Source organism: Pan troglodytes, chromosome 8, assembly GCF_028858775.2.
Source record: "Pan troglodytes isolate AG18354 chromosome 8, NHGRI_mPanTro3-v2.0_pri, whole genome shotgun sequence".
In the NCBI taxonomy this organism is placed as follows: Eukaryota; Metazoa; Chordata; class Mammalia; order Primates; family Hominidae; genus Pan; species Pan troglodytes.
The window spans coordinates 39,518,477-39,535,690 of record NC_072406.2 but is presented as its reverse complement, the minus strand read 5'-3'; the positions used below and the strand labels follow the sequence as shown (position 1 = coordinate 39,535,690).

The following is a 17,214-nucleotide window of genomic DNA, read 5'->3' as shown; positions in this document are numbered from 1 at the left end:
GCTGCTAGAAAGCAAACCTTGGCTTAGGAAGGCCAGATATTTGAATCACGTATGATGAACTGGAAGCATGAACAGAGAGCATAATGAAGACTCCAAACCCGGGCGCGGTGGCTCACGCCTGTAATCCCAGTACTTTGGGTGGCCAAGGTGGGTAAATCACCTGAGGTCAGCAGTTCGAGACCAGCCTGGCTAACATGGCAAAACCCTGTCTCTACTAAAAATACAAAAATTAATTGGGTTTGGTGGTGGGCGCCTGTAATCCCAGCTACTAGGGAGGCTGAGGCAGAAGAATCACTTGAGACGGGGAAGTGGAGGTTACAGTGAGCTGAGATCATCCCACCGCACTCCAGCTTGGGTGACAAAGCAAGACTCCATCTCAGGAAAAAGGAAAAATTAAAAGAAAAAAAAAGACTCCAGAGCAAGTGTTTGTCATCATCCTTATCTGGGAAAGACAGAGCATCTGTCACTCTCTGCAGGGAAGAACCTGTCTAAACTGTGAAGGGCCATACTTCACCAGGGTGCCCTAAAGAGGCAGGATGTATAGCTGTACCTTTCTCTGAGAACTTTCTCTGACATACTTCTGACTTTTTCAGCTTCAGAATATCCTTCTAAGTGACCATGCTACACTGTTTTTGTTTTTTCTTTTAATGAAATAGCAAAAAACACAAAGCAAATCTGTGCTGGAGGAGGGCAGTCCTTAGAATAAGAATAATTCTTAGAATAATAAGACTGATTGCTTTCGGATCGGAACTTCCACCTGCGGTGTGGGCGCCCACTCAATGCGGGCTGTTCTGTAGAAGTAGTGAGCAGAACTCAACGTTTAGTCATTATATCCTGCAAATGGAAACTGGGTAAACCTGAGTCGAATAAGAAAGGAACTTTAAAATGGGAAATGAGACTCTTGGTCATAGCTTGCTCTCTTTTCTCACAGCTTCTGGGAGTGCAACATTTGGGGACAGCTAGATAGGAAAGAAACAGCAAATACTTTTTAAACATCTTCTTGGAATAAAGAGTAAATCAAGCAAACAGTTATCACTTCGTGAAGAAATATTTGTGAGTACCCTTTATACATGTAAAACATTCCTGTTCTTTCTTTGGGGAGGGACATATCTCACTCTGTCACCTATGCTGGAGTGCAGTGGCGTGATCATGGTTCACTGCAACCTCTGCCTCCCAGGTTCAAGCAATTCTCCCACCTCAGCCTTGCAAGTAGCTGGGGCTACAGGTACATGCCACCGTGGTCAGCTAATTTTTAGATTTTTTTATAGAGATGGGGTCTTGCTATGTTGCCCAGGCTGGTTTGAAACTCCTGAGTTCAAGTGATTCACCTGCCTCGGCCTCCCAAAGTGCTGGGATTACAGGCGTGAGCCACCATGCCTGGCCTCAAATCCCTATTCTTAAGAAGGTTGCTATCACATGGAGAAGATAAATACAGATCGATCATAGCGAGATGGACAGATGACTCTATATCTATCAATGGGGAAGATATAAGAGACTATAAAAATTCAAAATGAGCCACAGTCTAGAGATTTTCAGGAAGGAAGAAATTACTATGGACTGAGATGGTCAAGAAAAACTTTACAGAGGGGGTCAAAGTTTGAACGAGGCCTTGAAAGCTGTTCAATGTTCTGGTAGGGAAAAAAAGAATGAGAATAGATTTCCAGGGAGGAGAACAAGCATGCACAAAGGCACAGAGGTGTCTTTGGAGCACTAGTGAGCAGCCAGTCAGGCTAGAGCTATGGGGTTAATGCAGTTCACTGAGTGAAGATCAGACCATCGCTCCCAGTTCTCTGCTCGCTGTCAGGTGACTGGGCAGTAACTTCCCCCAGAATGGGTGAAGCTTATTTCCTTGCTTCACTTACGTTGGGTTTGGCCATGTGACTTGCTTTGACCAAAAGAATGTGGCAGATGGGACGATGCATGGATTCTAAGCAGAGAGCTTGAGGTGCAGAGTGTGTTTCTGTCATTTGCCTGTACTCTTCCCATTGACCGTGGGAAGAATATGTCAGAGTTCTGTGCTATCCAGGGACAATAAGAGAGGCGTGGGGCCAGGTGCGGCGGCTCATGCTTGTAATCCCAGCATTTTGAGAGGCCAAGGCTGTTGGATCACCTGAGGTCAGGAGTTCGAGACCAGCCTGGCCAAGATGGTGAAACCCCATCTCTACTAAATATGCAAAATTAGCCGGGCCTGGTGGCACATGCCTGTAATCTTAGCTACTTGGGAGGCTGAGGCAGCAGAATCGCTTGAACCCAGGAGGCAGAGGTTGCAGTGAGCTGAGATCGTGCCATTGCACTCCAGCCTGGGCCACAGGAGCAAAACTCCATCTCAAAAAAAAAAAAAAAAAAAAAGACATGGACCTACCTGAATCTAAGTCTAAGTCATACTCTGGAGCTAAGGACAGGGAACCTGCAGACCCTGGAGAGAGGAAATGTCTGTTTCTGCAAACCAGTGGGATTCTGAGATAGTATTTTTTTCTTTTCTTTTTTTTTTTTTTTTTTTTGAGACAAGGTATTGCTCTGTTGCCCAGGCTGGAGTGCAGTGGATCATAGCTCACTGCAGCCTTGAACTCCTGAACTCAAATGATCCTCCCACCTCAGCCTCTTGAGTAGCTGGGACCACAAGTGCACGCCATTACACCCAGCTAATTGTTTGATTTTTGCAGAAACTGGGATCTCACTATGTTTTCCAGGCTGGTCTTGAATTCCAGATTTCAAGTGATCCTCCTGCTCTGCCTCCCAAAGTGTTGGGATTACAGGTGTGAGCCACCATGCCTGGCCTCTAAGGTTGCCTTTCATGCATCAATACACTGACTAATCACACACGCCCACACTGGCTGGTGAGAGGATCCAGGGCACCGAAGTCATGGGTAGACCTTCCTTTAACACATTAGCCCATGCTGGGGACCATAAAGGTGATTACTATATAACTTTCCTTCTAACCACACCTGGTCCTGGATGGTCAGAGACTGCCCTTGGTGGGCTGAGGGAGGCTGGAAGGGAATGGAAGAATGATGCCACAAGGCATTAATACTTTTCTCCCACAGTAGCTGCCAGGCTGTGGCTGAGACACTTCTACACCTGGGAAAAGAAGTTGTGTTTCTGTCTCTGCTCCTCACTCATGCAGCCACCAGTAGAGTATAATCATCATCAAATTTCAGTTAAGAAACAGAATAATCTGTGGAATAAAAGTTGCCTAAAATATCAATAGTGATTATTGTTAAAGAGTGAGATTATGGGTGATTTAGATTTCCTTCCTTATATTTTTCTGAATTTTCCAACTTTTCCTTTTATGATAAATTGATATTATTATTACTATTATTTTGAGACAGAGTCTCACTCTGTTGCCCAGGCTGGAGTGCAATGGTGTGATCTCGGCTCACCCCAACTTCCGCCTCCCGGGTTCAAGCAATTCTCCTGCCTCAGCCTCCCCAGTAGCTGGGACTACAGGCACACGCCGCCATGCACGACTTGTTTTTGTATTTTTAGTAGAGACAGGGTTTCACCATGTTGGCCAGGATGGTCTTGATCTCCTGACTTCGTGATCTGCCTGCCTCGGCCTCCCAAAGTGCTGGGATTACAGGCGTGAGCCACCACGCCTGGCCAGATATTATTTTTAAGTTAGCAAAAGAAAGTTATTAGAATAAATAAAAAGTAGCATAGTAAGGAACTTATTTGAGGAACTTACTTGAGGCACAATCTTACATGAACTGACTTTATCTCATGTAAGGTTGCGCCTTACGTGAACTGACTTTACCTTATGTAAGGTTGTGCCTTACATGAACTGACTTTACCAATTCCTTTTCTGAAAAAGAGATTCTTAGAGCTTCTAGCAATAAGAATGGCTTACGTTAATACCAGAATGATTTTCCATGTTCATACTCAGCCCTCATTTCTCAGATCTCTATTTTGGTTTCAGGTGACAGGGTTTAGGACACGCTATCCCAAACTATGGCACCTTGTCATTTGAGAAAACAGCAGAAGCAGGAAGGTCCCTCTCACCTTTTCCTGTCCTTCTCTGAAGCAGGTCTTAAAAGAATCCTCTGACCTTTCTCTAAAGTAAGTCACAAGATCCTTGTGAGACAGGCGCCCACCCTATACCCAGAGGAAAGGAATGTCCGTGTCTCTGAAGACACAGGGACCCAGAGAAGAATTGGAACAGGCCTTGCCAAGTTTCCCTCAGTTTATTTCCATTAGATCATACACTTTTGTCCTGCAATCACACTTCTGCATGACTGTCCACAAAAATACCCACTTCTTCCTGTTTCTTCAGATCTTCATTTCTGAAAGCTCCTGTGTTACTTACATTAAATAAATTTCTGTGCTTTTTTTGTTGTTGTTAATCTGTCTTTTGCAATAGCGACCTCAGCCATAAACCTAGCAATGGGTTAGAAAACAGCTCTTTCTCCCCTACACAGGCAACGTCGCTGATTTTTGTACAGTAGGCTTCTAAACTAAAGCTGCCTTTACGAGGATAATACTGTTCTTCTGCCCCGGCCCACTTTCCCAAAAGAGACCACATCCCCTGTGCAGGAGAGTCTCTGTAGGGGAGAAAAAGTTTTACCTTTTCCTCACCCATTGCAGAGGTCATGGCTGATACCCCTAGAACAAGAGAGAGAGTAACAAGAGAAAAGCAACACAAATTCATCTAACCAAAGTTTTACGTGACATTGGAGCCTTCAGAAATCAAGACCCAAAGAAGCAAACTATGTATTTGTATGCTAAGTTGAAGACTGAACTCTGAGCTTTCTTTTTTTCTTTTTTAGACAGATCTCACTCTGTCACCCAGGCTGGAGTGCAATGGCATGATCACGGCCCACTGCAGCCTCGACCTTCTAGGCTCAAGTGATCCTCCCACCTTAGCATCTTGAGTGGCTGGGACTACAGGGATGTGTCACCCCGCCCAGCTAATTTTTAATTTTTTTATAGAGATGAGGTCTCACATATTGCCCAGTCTGGTCTCAAACTCCTGGGCTCAAGTGATCCTCCTACCTCCCAAAGTGCTGGGATTACAGGTGTGAGCCACTGTGCCTGACTTTTTTTTCTCTTGCCAGGATTCCTTTTTTTTTTTTAAAAAAAAAAAAAAAAAGAAAAAGAAAAAGAAAGAAATGCATAGATTATATGCAATCTTGCCCAAATTCCTTCCTAAGGGCCAGGGGAGTCATACCCTATAAACCACAAAATCTCGTGAAACAGGTTTTTAATTAACCCTGTAGAGTGTAGCTTACTTTCCAACCTGATTCTGTTACAGTATCACATAAGAGACAGCAGACCTCCTTATCTTCACTTAGGCATTCCTTTCTGTTGACTTCAAGTCTTTAGACAAAGCTCAGTTCTTTCAACCAATTGCTAACTCAAGAATCCCTAAAATCCACCTATGACATGTAAGTCTCTGCTTTGAGATGCCCTGCCTTTTTGGGAACCAATGCATGCCTTCCACATATTGATTTATGATTTTATCTGCAATTCCTGTCTCCCTGAAATGTATGAAACCAAACTGCAAGCCAACTGCCAGGGGCATACTTTTTCAGGACCTCCTGAGACTGTGTAATCGGAGCTCAATCACTCATATTGGCTCAGAATAACCCTCTTTAAATATTTTGTCATAATTTGTTGTTTTTTTTTTTTCATCATCAATCTGATGAAAGAAGTGGGTAATTACGGAGAAACATGATCTAATGGCAATAAACTGGGGGAGCTCAGCGAGGCCTGTTTATTTGGATTTGTTTCTGTGTCTCTGTGTGACACTCTTTACCCCCCGGGTATGGGGCAGGACGCTTGCCACAGGAGGACCTTCCAGGGGCAAAGGGAGGAGGTCAGAGAGTGATCGTTCTAGGTTTCGTGGCTTGCTTTGGGGAGAAGAAGTTGAGTTTCTATAACCTGCTTCAGGGGATAAATGCGGGAAGGAGAAAGGAGGGTGGGAGAAGGTCACAGAGATCGTCTGGCTTCTTAGAAGGTCCTTCTAATCTCCTTCGGTTTAAAGTACTCAGCATGCCACGGTGCCTTAGTTTAGGGGCACTGTGTTCTGAGCGCTGGCATCCACCTAGGGCCTATTGACTGTTGAAGATGAGAAATGATGACATAAATTATTATTTCATAATAGGCACAATGGCTTTGTAAAGCAGAGGACAGTTAACCATGGGGGAGCTTGAGCCACTCATAGTGAGCCACCATTCAAGGCCAGGGTCTTCCTTTTTTTAAGAAATTTATTTATATATATATATTATTTTAAAGAGATGAGGTCTCCTGTGTTTCCAGGCTGGTGTTGAACTCCTAGCCTCAAGTGATCCTCCCACCTTGGCCTCCCAAAATGCTGAGATTACAGATGTGAGCCACTGTGGCTGGCCTTGGCCAAGGGTCTTTCAACTGTGTCCCCCCGCCCCTCCATGTCCTATAATTACATGAAGCCCCTCCAAGAGCATGCTGTGCAAATTGTCACATCCTCAGTCTTGAAGTGTACCATTTTCTAAAGCGGACCTGCCTGAGAATGGACGGCCCCTTTCACAATTGCCTTTTCGCATGTTACAAAGGAAAATCGCACCTGCACCCACACAGAATCTTACTGCCCCAGGGTAAGGCTCAAAGGCCCTAAACAAAAGGACAACTTGAAACACCAGTGCAGAGAAAGAAGAAGACTCATCACAAATCCTTTTGGAAGTCATGCGGATTCTAATTCTTTGCTTTCAACATAATAGAAGGTACTAATTATCTGGTCAGCTAATGGATGAAAAGAACCATCATTGATCCTCCTGTGGCTTTTGGCTAGTACCTTGGAAGGAGTTCAAAGAATTGAATGACATTCTTCTGTTCCCATCTACTTATTTATGTGAACAAGGTTTCTCAATGTAGAAAGTACTCAACATCTGTAAAAACAAAAAACTGGAATGTAATTGATATGGAAATTCATCCTTTGATCCTGGAATTAACCAGGGGGAAAATGGCTCCATCTAATCTATTTCTAACATTAAGAGATGTCCCTCCCCATTTATTTTTTCTTGGTTTTTTTTTTTTTTTTTTTTGGAGATGGAGTTTCATTTCACTCTTGTCACCCAGGCTGGAGTGCAATGGCGCGATGTTGGCTCACTGCAACCTCCACCTCCCGGGTTCAAGCAATTCTCCTGCCTCAGCCTCCTGAGTAGCTGGGATTACAGGTGTGTGCCACCATGCCCAGCTAATTTTTTTTTTGTATTATTAGTAGAGACAGGGTTTCATCATGTTGGCCAGGCTAGTCTTGAACTCCTGACCTCACGTGATCCAAAGTACTGGGATTACAGGTGTGAGCCACTGTGCCTGGCCTCCCATTTTTGTTTTTTATGTTTAATTAATATCAACATTTATAATAAAAAAAGGTTTCTATGTTGTTTTGGTCAACTGTGATTTTTTAACCCTTAAGTGTCCTATGGTGACAGAAAAGAAAAGCTCACCCATCAATTTATAAACATAATTAGTTGAAGAGGAGTATGGGACAGAGAATAATAAAAGACTTTTCAGCATATCAATATATTACAATAGGATAAATCTTTGTGGAGAAAATGAAATGAGAACAGTTCAAAGGGAAAAAAAAGGAACAATATAAAATGTCCCAAATGTTGAAAAAAGCTTACTGTACATCACCAAAAGTGAAGATTAATGTCAATTATGGACTTTGGGTGATAATAACGTGTCAATGTAGATTCATCAACTGTGACAAATGTGCCATGCTGGTGGGGGGTGTTGATAGTGGGGGAAGCTGTGTGTGTGTGAAGGCAGGGGATATATAGGCACTCTTTCTATTTCTGTCCAATTTGACTGTGAATCTAACTGTTCTAAAAAGAAAGTCTATAAAAAAATAAAAACTTATTCATGTGCTTCTTAAAAAGATGATGGTGGGAATCAAATTGTCATGGAACTGTATTTAGATTCCATTGAATAGTTTTTTTAAACTGTCAACATTCAAAATATGTTGGACATGGCATTCTTCGTATCTATTTAAACTTGTAGGCTGGGTGCAGTGGCTCATGCCTGTAATATCAGCACTTTGGGAGGCAGAGGTGGGCAGATTACGTGAGGTCAGGAGTTCAAGACCAGTCTGGCCAACATGGTGAAACCCCATTTCTACTAAAAATACAAAAATTAGCTGGGCATGGTGGCGCATGCCTGTAATCCCAGCTACTCAGGAGACTGAGGCAGGAGAATCACTTGAACCTGGGAGGCAGAGGTTGCAGTGAGTCGTAATCATGCCACTACACTCTAGCCTGGGTGACAAAGCAAGACTCCATCTCAAAAAATAATAATACTTAATAAATAAACTTGTGATGAAAAAATTTAGATGTCAACAAACAAATGTGTGAGGTGGCACACGGTTTTTCAAACTTCTTCTAGGGTTACGCAAGCACAAAGTTTGAGATCCATTTATAGAGGCAGCCATCGTCTGAGGTTGGCTATAGGGGCTATGTGGGAACAGATAAGTAAGCTGAGGAAGGAAGTCCACCAAAGGGAAGAAGAATGACACAGCTGTGCACAGGGACAGAGAGTGACAGAGAGAGATGGAGACCCAAGGGAGGGCTGGGACCAAGATGCTTGCCATCATGATCCCAGCAACGCTCCAACCCCTGCACCAGTCCCTGGGAGGCCTGACTGTACTTCCTATCTTTCATTCCAATGAGATGCCTCTGGGTCCTTTTTCAGTAATCTGAAAAAATTCTAATTAGAGCAATATCTGTTCTTATACCCAAGGATCACCACTGACAGTTGATGGCAGGAGCTAACAGTGTCTGTGCACTCAGCTTTCAGCAGTGGCTCTGGAGAACCAATGATGGTCTTGCACCCTCACCAAATCTCAATAGTTAGACTCATACTTGGCTCCCACCTCTTGGGAGTGAAGCTAAAACACAGACTGTTCCAAAAAGCTGATAAGTTACTTTCAAATGGAACAGTGCATAACAGCAGCCATCAGAAGAATTCATTAAGAGTTACTCTGTTTTCTCTCATTTAAAATGGGGTGATCTCCTATTGCCTCCCCAAATGTAGACAAGTTATCCTTTTGGAATTCCTTCCTAATTAAGCATCTTTCTGTTCACAAATTTGCAGAGTTTAGTTTCTCTATATTCATTTATTATAGATAATCTATTATACAGAACTTTACTGTAGATGATTGCTGAATTTCAGTTGAGATCAAACCACTTTACTTTAATGCATAACTTCACAATGTGGCAAGTGGTTTTCATGCTGTATTTGATTTTGTGAGGTAGGAAGTACAGCAGCATCAACCATTTTACAAACTGAGAAGTGAATTTAAGTGTTGTCAAAGAGCACACCAAGATCACACAGCAGGTGACATTTGAAACCCAGGTGTGTGAAGCCACTTTTCCAGTCACCAGTGGAAATGGATGCCTAGCAATTATGCCTGCACAAGCATATCACTAATGTCTCCGAATTCTTACTTATTATTGCTTCTGAAAATGGAGCTCAAAGCCTCCCTCTGCATTCACTTTCTTGCCTCTCCCAGGCACTATCCCCCAAGACAAATAATTTGTAAAAGACCTCTGTTAAGTATTGAAGACTTCAGTATTGGTACTTTAAGAATGAAATTTTAAAGAGTTTTTTACAGTTTGATAATTTTCCAGAAAAACTGATATTCTGGGCCAGGTAAGCTCTTTCTTAATTAAGCTGCAAATAAGTATTAATCTGTCTTAGTCTGTTTTCTGTTGCTATAGCAGAATACCAGACAGTGGTTAATTTATAAGGAAAATAAGTTTATTTGGTTCATGGTTCTGGAGGTTGGAAAGTCCAAGGACATGGTGGAAGCTTCTGAGGAGGGCTTTCATACTGTGTCATAACATGGTGGAAAAGCAGAAAGCAAGTAAGCAGGCATGAAAAAGGCAGCAAGAGCAAGCTGAGCTCACTTTTATAACAACCATGTTGCCCAGGCTGGTCTTGACATCTTGTGCTCAAGCAATTCCCTTGCCTTGTCCTCTCAAAGTCCTTTTGGAATTCCTTCCTAATTAAGCATCTGGAATTACAGGCACGAGCCACTGTGCCCAGCTTTAAACAATCAAAGGGTATTAGCACAGGGCTTAGACAAGAAGACTTTAGGTATTTCAAAATTACAAAGCCTCCCTTTTAGGAGCCATGACATCAATGAGAATGGTCACAGCCTGCTTCTCTCACTCTAAGGTCAGCAGGCAGAAGCCACTATGTATGCAGAGCACTGGCCAGAAGATAGATTCAAACACTGAGAAAATGGAAATACATTTACTTAAAATTGGCCACTTCAAAATTGCCTCCACTTCAATTTTGGTCTTTAAATTTGATTGTAGATTAGGAGAATGTATAAAAGTTGGCTTTTAAGAACATATTCTTGTGCAAAATAATTCATGAGGAGAATTTCTGCTTCCCGCTATGGTACAGTAGTAATGGTTTGGATTCATGGCCTGGCCCAAATTTCATCTCTAATTGTAATCCCCAGTGTTGGAAGTCGGGCCTGGTGGGAGGCAATTTCTAACAGTTTAGCACCATGTCCTTAGTGCTGTCTCATGATAGAGTTCTTAGGAGATCTGGTTGTTTAAAAGCATGTTGCATGCCCCTTCTCTCTCTTCCTCCTGCCCCAGCCATGTGAGGTGCTCACTCTCCTTCCACTTTACCCTCTGCCATGATTGAAAGTTTCCTGAGGCCTCCCCAGAAGCAGATGCCACCATGCTTCCTGTACAGCTTGCAGAACCATGAGCCCATTAAACCTCTTTTCTTTTTTTCTTTTTGAGATGGAGTTTTGCTCTTGTTGCCCAGGCTGGAGTGCAGTGGCACAATCTTGGCTCACTGCAACCTCTGTCTCCTGGGTTCAAGTGATTCTCCTGCCTCAGACTCCCTAGTAGCTGAGATTACAGATGCCCCCCACCCCACCCCACCCCCACCATGTCTGGCTAATTTTTGTATTTTTAGTAGAGACAGGGTTTCATCACGTTGGCCGGGCTGGTCTCGAACTCCTGATCTTAGGTGATCCACCCGCCTCAGCCTCCCAAATAAACCTCTTTTCTTTATAAATTACCTAGTCTCAGGTATTTCTTTATAGCAGTGTGAGAATGGCCCAATACAAGTAGCTTGCTGTAGACAAAACAGCTAGAAATGCTGGATTTAATAAAAAATCTGTGTGAAGGCATTAGAGAGCTATTGAAGCAATTAGGATGCAAGAGGTCAAGATCTAAGACAGAAATGAACCATAAAGTGGTGTTCAGGTCTCCAGAAAGCCACACTTCCCCTCAGGGCATTTGTTGATGCTTAGTCTAGGGTGAGAGACTGGGAATCATGGCAAAGGATTTGAGCAGGCACTTCACAAAAGTGGGTATTCAAATGGATAATAAACATTTGACAAGATGCTACAATCACTGGCATCAGGAAAATTCAACTTAAAACCACAGAAGATGCCACTACAAACCCCTAGAATGGATAAAATTTAAAAATTAATGGTAACACCAAAGGCTATCAAGGATCTGGAAAAACAGGAATTCTCATACAATGTTAATGGGAGGCTGAGTCATAGAATCTGTGTGGAAGCTGCTTGGCAGTATCTACTATAACTAAACATATTACCAGCCTGGCCAACATGGTGAAACCCCGTCCCTACTAAAAATACCAAAACTAGCCAGGTGTGGTGGTGAATGCCTGTAGTCCCAGCTACTCGGGAGGCTGAGGCACGAGAATCACTTGAGCCAGGGAGGTGGAGGTTGCAGTGAGCTGAGATTGTGTCACTGCATTCCAGCCTGGGTGACAGAAGGACTCTTTAAAAAAAAAAAATAGGCTGGGTGCAGTGGCTCATGCCTGTAATCCCAGCACTTTGGGAGGCTGAGGCAGGCAGATCACATGAGGTGGAGCTCAAGACCAGTCTGGCCAACATGGTGAAACCCTGCCTCTACTAAAAATACAAAAATTAGCCAGGCATGGTGGTGGTTGCCTGTGATCCCAGCTGTGCAGGAGGCTGAGACAGGAGAATCGTTTGAACCCAGGAGGCAGAAGTTGCAGTGAGCCTAGATTGCACCACTGTACTCCAGCCTGGGTGACAGAGCAAGAGTCAATCCCAAAAATGAAATAAAATAAAAAAATAAAACTAAGCATCTGCACAACCTGTGGTCCAGCAATTGCACCTATAGGTATATATGCAAGAGAAATGTCTACACATGTCCAACAAAAGACATGTACTGTATAAGAATGCTCCCAACAGCATTACTTGTTAAAGCCCCACGCTAGAAACAAGTCAAATATCCATCAGCAAGACAATGGATAAATAGGTTTTGGTATAGTCACACAATGGAATTCTAACAGTGAAAAAGAATAAGCTAGTGCTATGGGCAATAGCATGAATGAGAGTTGAGCCAAAGCAAAGCTAAACAAAATCAACCTGGGCAACATGGTGAGAGCCTGTCTCTCAAAAAAACAAAAACAAAACTTGGCCGGGTGTGATGGCCTGTGCCTGTGTTTCCGGCTACTCTGGTGGCTGAGGCGGGAGGCTTACTTCAGCCTGCAAGGTGGAGGTTGCAGTGAGCCATGATCGTGCCACTGCAAGATCTGGCTGGGCAACAGAGCAAGACCCTGTCTCAAAAAGAAAGAAGTACTGTGATATAATTCCATTTCATATATAAGGTTCAAAAAGAGGAAATGCTAAGGAGATAGAGGCTAGAATCATGACGACCTTTGTAATGGGTAGTAAGGACTGGGAAGGGCCAGGAGGAAGGCCGCTGCAACTCCCTGAATGCTCTGCTATCTTCATGTGGGTGGTAATTACATGGGTTGGTTCACTGTGTAAAAATTCAGAGTGTACCATTATGATATGTGCACTAGTTCATTAGTTACCATGGCAAACTGCAGATGCCCACTGAAGGACTGAAAGACATGCCATCCCCAAAAATGCTAGATTGGTGCACTGATTACTTCTAGTTGAAAACATTGGAGAAACTGCGGTTCCAGAAAGGGTGAGCCGACCTCCTCTTCCTGCAGGCAGCAAGCCATCAAGATTCCTCTGGGAGGGGAGCACTCAGCATTTCGGGGCGAGAAAATAGCCCTTATCACCAGAGACTGGGAACGGGGCTGCAAAGGAGCTGAATAAATATACTCAACAAAGGAATCCTTATCTTCCACTATAGATAAAGTAACCCTTATCTCCCCCCGTATATCTTCTGGTGATGCCCTCTAGTGAAAGGAAAATAAAAACGCAGGACCCCAGTCCACGCTGCCAAAAGGAATAAAGTAAGCTGAAAGCTGAGTCATGCAAGACGCTGCCTTCCCTTTTGTTCCTAAACAGACAGCTACAAATAAAAGGTTAAATATCTCCACAGGGAGCAACTCTATGTTCATCTTATCTTCTGTGAAGTTCCAACTTACTGAGTGCGAGAGGAATACAGCCATTCACTCTTCCCCTACCTGCTCCTTTTCTCTTGCAATGTGTGCGTTACCACACCCCTCCCTCTTTCCCCTCCTTGACTTTTCCGCTTTACTTTTTTTTTTTTTTTTTTTTTTTTTGAGATGGAGTCTTGCTCTGTCACCCAGGTTGAAGTGCAGTGGTGCTATCTTGGCTTACTGCATCCTCTGCCTCCTGGGTCCAAGCAATTCTCCCTTCCTCAGCCTCCCAAGTAGCTGAGATTACAGGAGCCCACCACCATGCCCAGCTAAGTTTTATATTTTTAGTAGAGATGGGGTTTCTCTATGTTGGTCAAACTCCTGACCTCAAGTGATCCGCCTGCCTCAGCCTCCCAAAGTGCTGGATTACAGGCAGGAGCCACCGTGCCTGGCATCCCCTTTAAATATTGAAGCCCTCAAATTCATCTTTGGAAAAGGGCACAGACCACAGACTGTTTCTGTGATTCTGTTTGTTTGTTTGTTTGTTTTCTTCTGGGCATGTCCTTAAGCCTTGGCAAAAGAAACTTCTAAACTGATTGAGACCTGTCACAGACACTTTCTGGTTTACACTCCCCTAGAAACTTTACTGCCCCTAGCCAGGTTCCCTTTGTTCTGTCTTTTTTTTTTCAAATTTATTATTTGTTTAAAAAGTATAGAAGCATCTTGCCTCGGCCACTTCTTTAGACTTGACTCTTGTGAAGATCCCCATGTAGACGTAAAACTGATAAAAATGTGTATACTTTCCTCTGTTAATCTCCCTGGTGTCAACTTGGTTTCTAGATCCAGCCTAAAGGGATATGGAGGTAATCCCTAATCCAGCCTAAACGGGTATGGAGATAATCTCTGATCCAGCCTAATGGGATATGGAGGTAATCTCTGATCCAGCCTAAAGGGGTATGGAGGTAATCTCTGATCCAGCCTAAAGGGGTATGGAGGTAATCTCCGGCTCTCCCACCATGGCTAATCTTAGTTATACAATAGCTATTCCTTCTCTTAGTTATACAATAGCATAGCCATGTTGCATGACTCTTGGGCATTATTTTTATAGATTCAAGAGGAAAGGTGCCTCATGGAGGAGTTATGCAAAGTGGTGGCCCTGAATGTAACTCCCTAGTTTTAGCTGTGCATATGGTTGTTCAGATAGACACTACATTTCTCAGCTTTTCTTGTAGCTCAGTGTCATTATGGAACTAATTTCTGGCCAATGGGACGGAAGCATAAATCTGAATGTGCATTTCCCCGGCTCTTCCCTCACTTCATATGGACTGGAAAATGGCAAGGCGGAAAAGCTAACATGGAACCAAAGATGGAAACCACATATTGAAAATGGCAGAGCCATTCTGCTAGGTCTATCTACCTGTGGCTGGACCAGTGCATGACAGAGAAATAAGCTTGTAGCTTGTTTGAACCACTGATTTAAGAGTCTCTTTGCTACAGCAACTTAGATGGTACCCTCACTAATGCAGTTGTTAAAGCATGCCATTGGGCTGGGTGCAGTGGCTCACACCTGTAATCCCAGCACTTTGGGAGGCCAAGGCGGGCGGATCACGAGGTCAGGAGATCAAGATCATCCTGGCCAACACGGTGAAACCCCATCTCTACTAAAATACAAAAAAAAAAAAAAAAAAAAATTAGCCGGGGGTGGTATCATGCGCCTGTAGTCCCAGCTACTTGGGAGGCTGAGGCAGGGGAATCACCTGAACCCGGGAGGCAGAGGTTTCAGTGAGCCGAGATTGCACCACTGCACTCCAGCCTGGCAACAGAGCAAGACTTTGTCTAACAAAAAAAAAAAAAGAAAAAAAAAAAAGAAAAAAGCATGGCATTGAAGGTAGTTATGGGTGAAAAACTTTGTACTTTTAATACTATTTAATTGTTGTGTTGTCAGTCAGCCACCATACAACCTAGGGAAGACCCAGAAAATAGCATTTATAGGAGAAATTTTCCCGCAAGGAAGCTGCCCTAATTCTCCCTCTAGTGATATGACACTTTTTTTTTTTAACCTGTAAAAGGGAAAGGTGTCTGGAAAATGGAGAGGAACTTCTTCACCTTTAACATTCTTTGATTTTCAAAAAGAAAGTAATGACCCTCACACAATTATAGTTGCTTGAGGCCACAGTTGGGAAAAAGCCTGGACATGCTTGTACACATGACTTGAAGGAAGCATTTTCAAATATGAAGAACCAATATGAACAAATATGAAAAGAAGAACAAATATAAATTTATGCTTTTTACTTGCACAAATTGTTTGCAACAAAATCACAATAAATTGCACATTTTCTAGGTGGTCCTTTTAGTTTTCCTAGCAAATATAAGCACCAAATACAAACAACAAAGAAAAGAGCATCTTTCAAGCAAGAAGCAGGAAGAACCAACAGTGAGTGCATGAAGATATATTGGATTAATATAGCCACACAGAAACAGGGACAGAAGAGGATGAGACAACCACAGAGAGATAGGTTTTGGATTTGGAATGAAAAAAAGCAAAATGGATTCTTTTCTTTCTGAATCCTTCAAAGGACTGTTAGCGTACATATAGCTTAAGAGTTGAGTTTGTGTTTATTTGAAAATAATATATTTGTGATATTTTGTGAGACAATGAATGGTATGGTTAGTATACAGGTGACATTAAAAAAAATCCTTGGCTGGGCGCAGTGGCTCACGTCTGTAATCCTAGCACTGTGGGAGCCTGAGGTGGGCAGATCACGAGGTCAGGAGATCAAGACCATCCTGGCCAACATGGTAAAACCCTGTCTCTACTAAAAAATACAAAACAGTTAGCTGGGCCTGGTGGCCCATGCCTGTAGTCCCAGCTACTGGGGAGGCTGAGGCAGGAGAATTGCTTGAACCCAGGAGGCAGAGGTTGTAGTGAGCCAAGATCACGCCACTGCACTCCAGCCTTCGAGACTCCGTCTCCAGCCTTTCAGACTCCATCTCCAGCCTTTGAGACTCCGTCTCAAAAAAAAAAAAAAATCCTTCGTACTTTATAGGGTTTAACAATATGCAGATCATCTTACCTGGGGGTTTTTAAATACAGCATATTTCTCCTCTTTCTCCAAAAATAGTATTTTATTTTCTGTGTCTCTTGTCCAGTCTGATAAGACTTCAACAACATTTTCATGGTCTTCAAAAAACCTCTCTGATGAAATAAGAAAAGGTATTCTTTCAGACCCAAGACATCAGGGTTTCCAAGTGAGAAACAAGCTATTATTGAGTTAATGCTTCATGACTTTCATCAGGTGCCTAGGATTCTTGTTAATAATTCTCACATGATGCCACACTGTAACATTTCTATTATGTTTCCCTTTCATTGTCTTCAAGTTATCTTCCATTATAAACAAGATGAAAAAACCCGTAACACAGTGACAATGGTCAGCTGTCACACTTATTTCTTTTTTTCTTTCATTTTGTTTAAGAGATGGGGTCTCACTGTGTTGTCCAGGCTGGAGTGCAGTGGCTATTCACAGGCTCAAGCAATCCTCCTGCCTCACCCTCCCAAGTAGCTCGGCCTACAGGCATATGCCAGTGTACCCAGAGACATACTTTTTTCACATCGACATTTTTTACTTTAAATAGTCCCAGATGGTGACAAACATTCTACGTGAGGTGGACAATCAGCCAATGACTGGTGAAACACTTTGAATGAAATTGTGAGAGCCAGCGTGTACTCTAAAACATCACTCCTTAACACTCTAAAAGCAACGTGTGAATGCTTGAATTAAAACATAAAGAAAGGCTTTCATTTCTTCCCTTGACTCACAGAACTGAAGAGAAATTTAAGGGACTGCTTTAGTGTAAACCATCTTATCCAGAAAAAAAAAATTGCTCCCAAAGCTTCCAGCACAGGCAATTCTC

At 43.0% G+C, this 17,214-nt stretch overlaps 1 protein-coding gene across 4 annotated transcripts in view; it reads right to left on the bottom strand.

Moving 5' to 3' along the window:
• APBB1IP (amyloid beta precursor protein binding family B member 1 interacting protein) overlaps window positions 1-17,214 on the bottom strand; it is a 126,776-nt gene that overhangs the window by 37,510 nt on the left and 72,052 nt on the right. For all 4 annotated transcript variants that reach the window (XM_507705.8, XM_063781515.1, XM_016962808.4 and 1 more), the window contains one exon: window positions 16,377-16,498. In XM_507705.8, the coding sequence (XP_507705.6) occupies window positions 16,377-16,498 (122 nt within the window). The remainder of the gene's footprint in view (window positions 1-16,376; window positions 16,499-17,214) is intronic.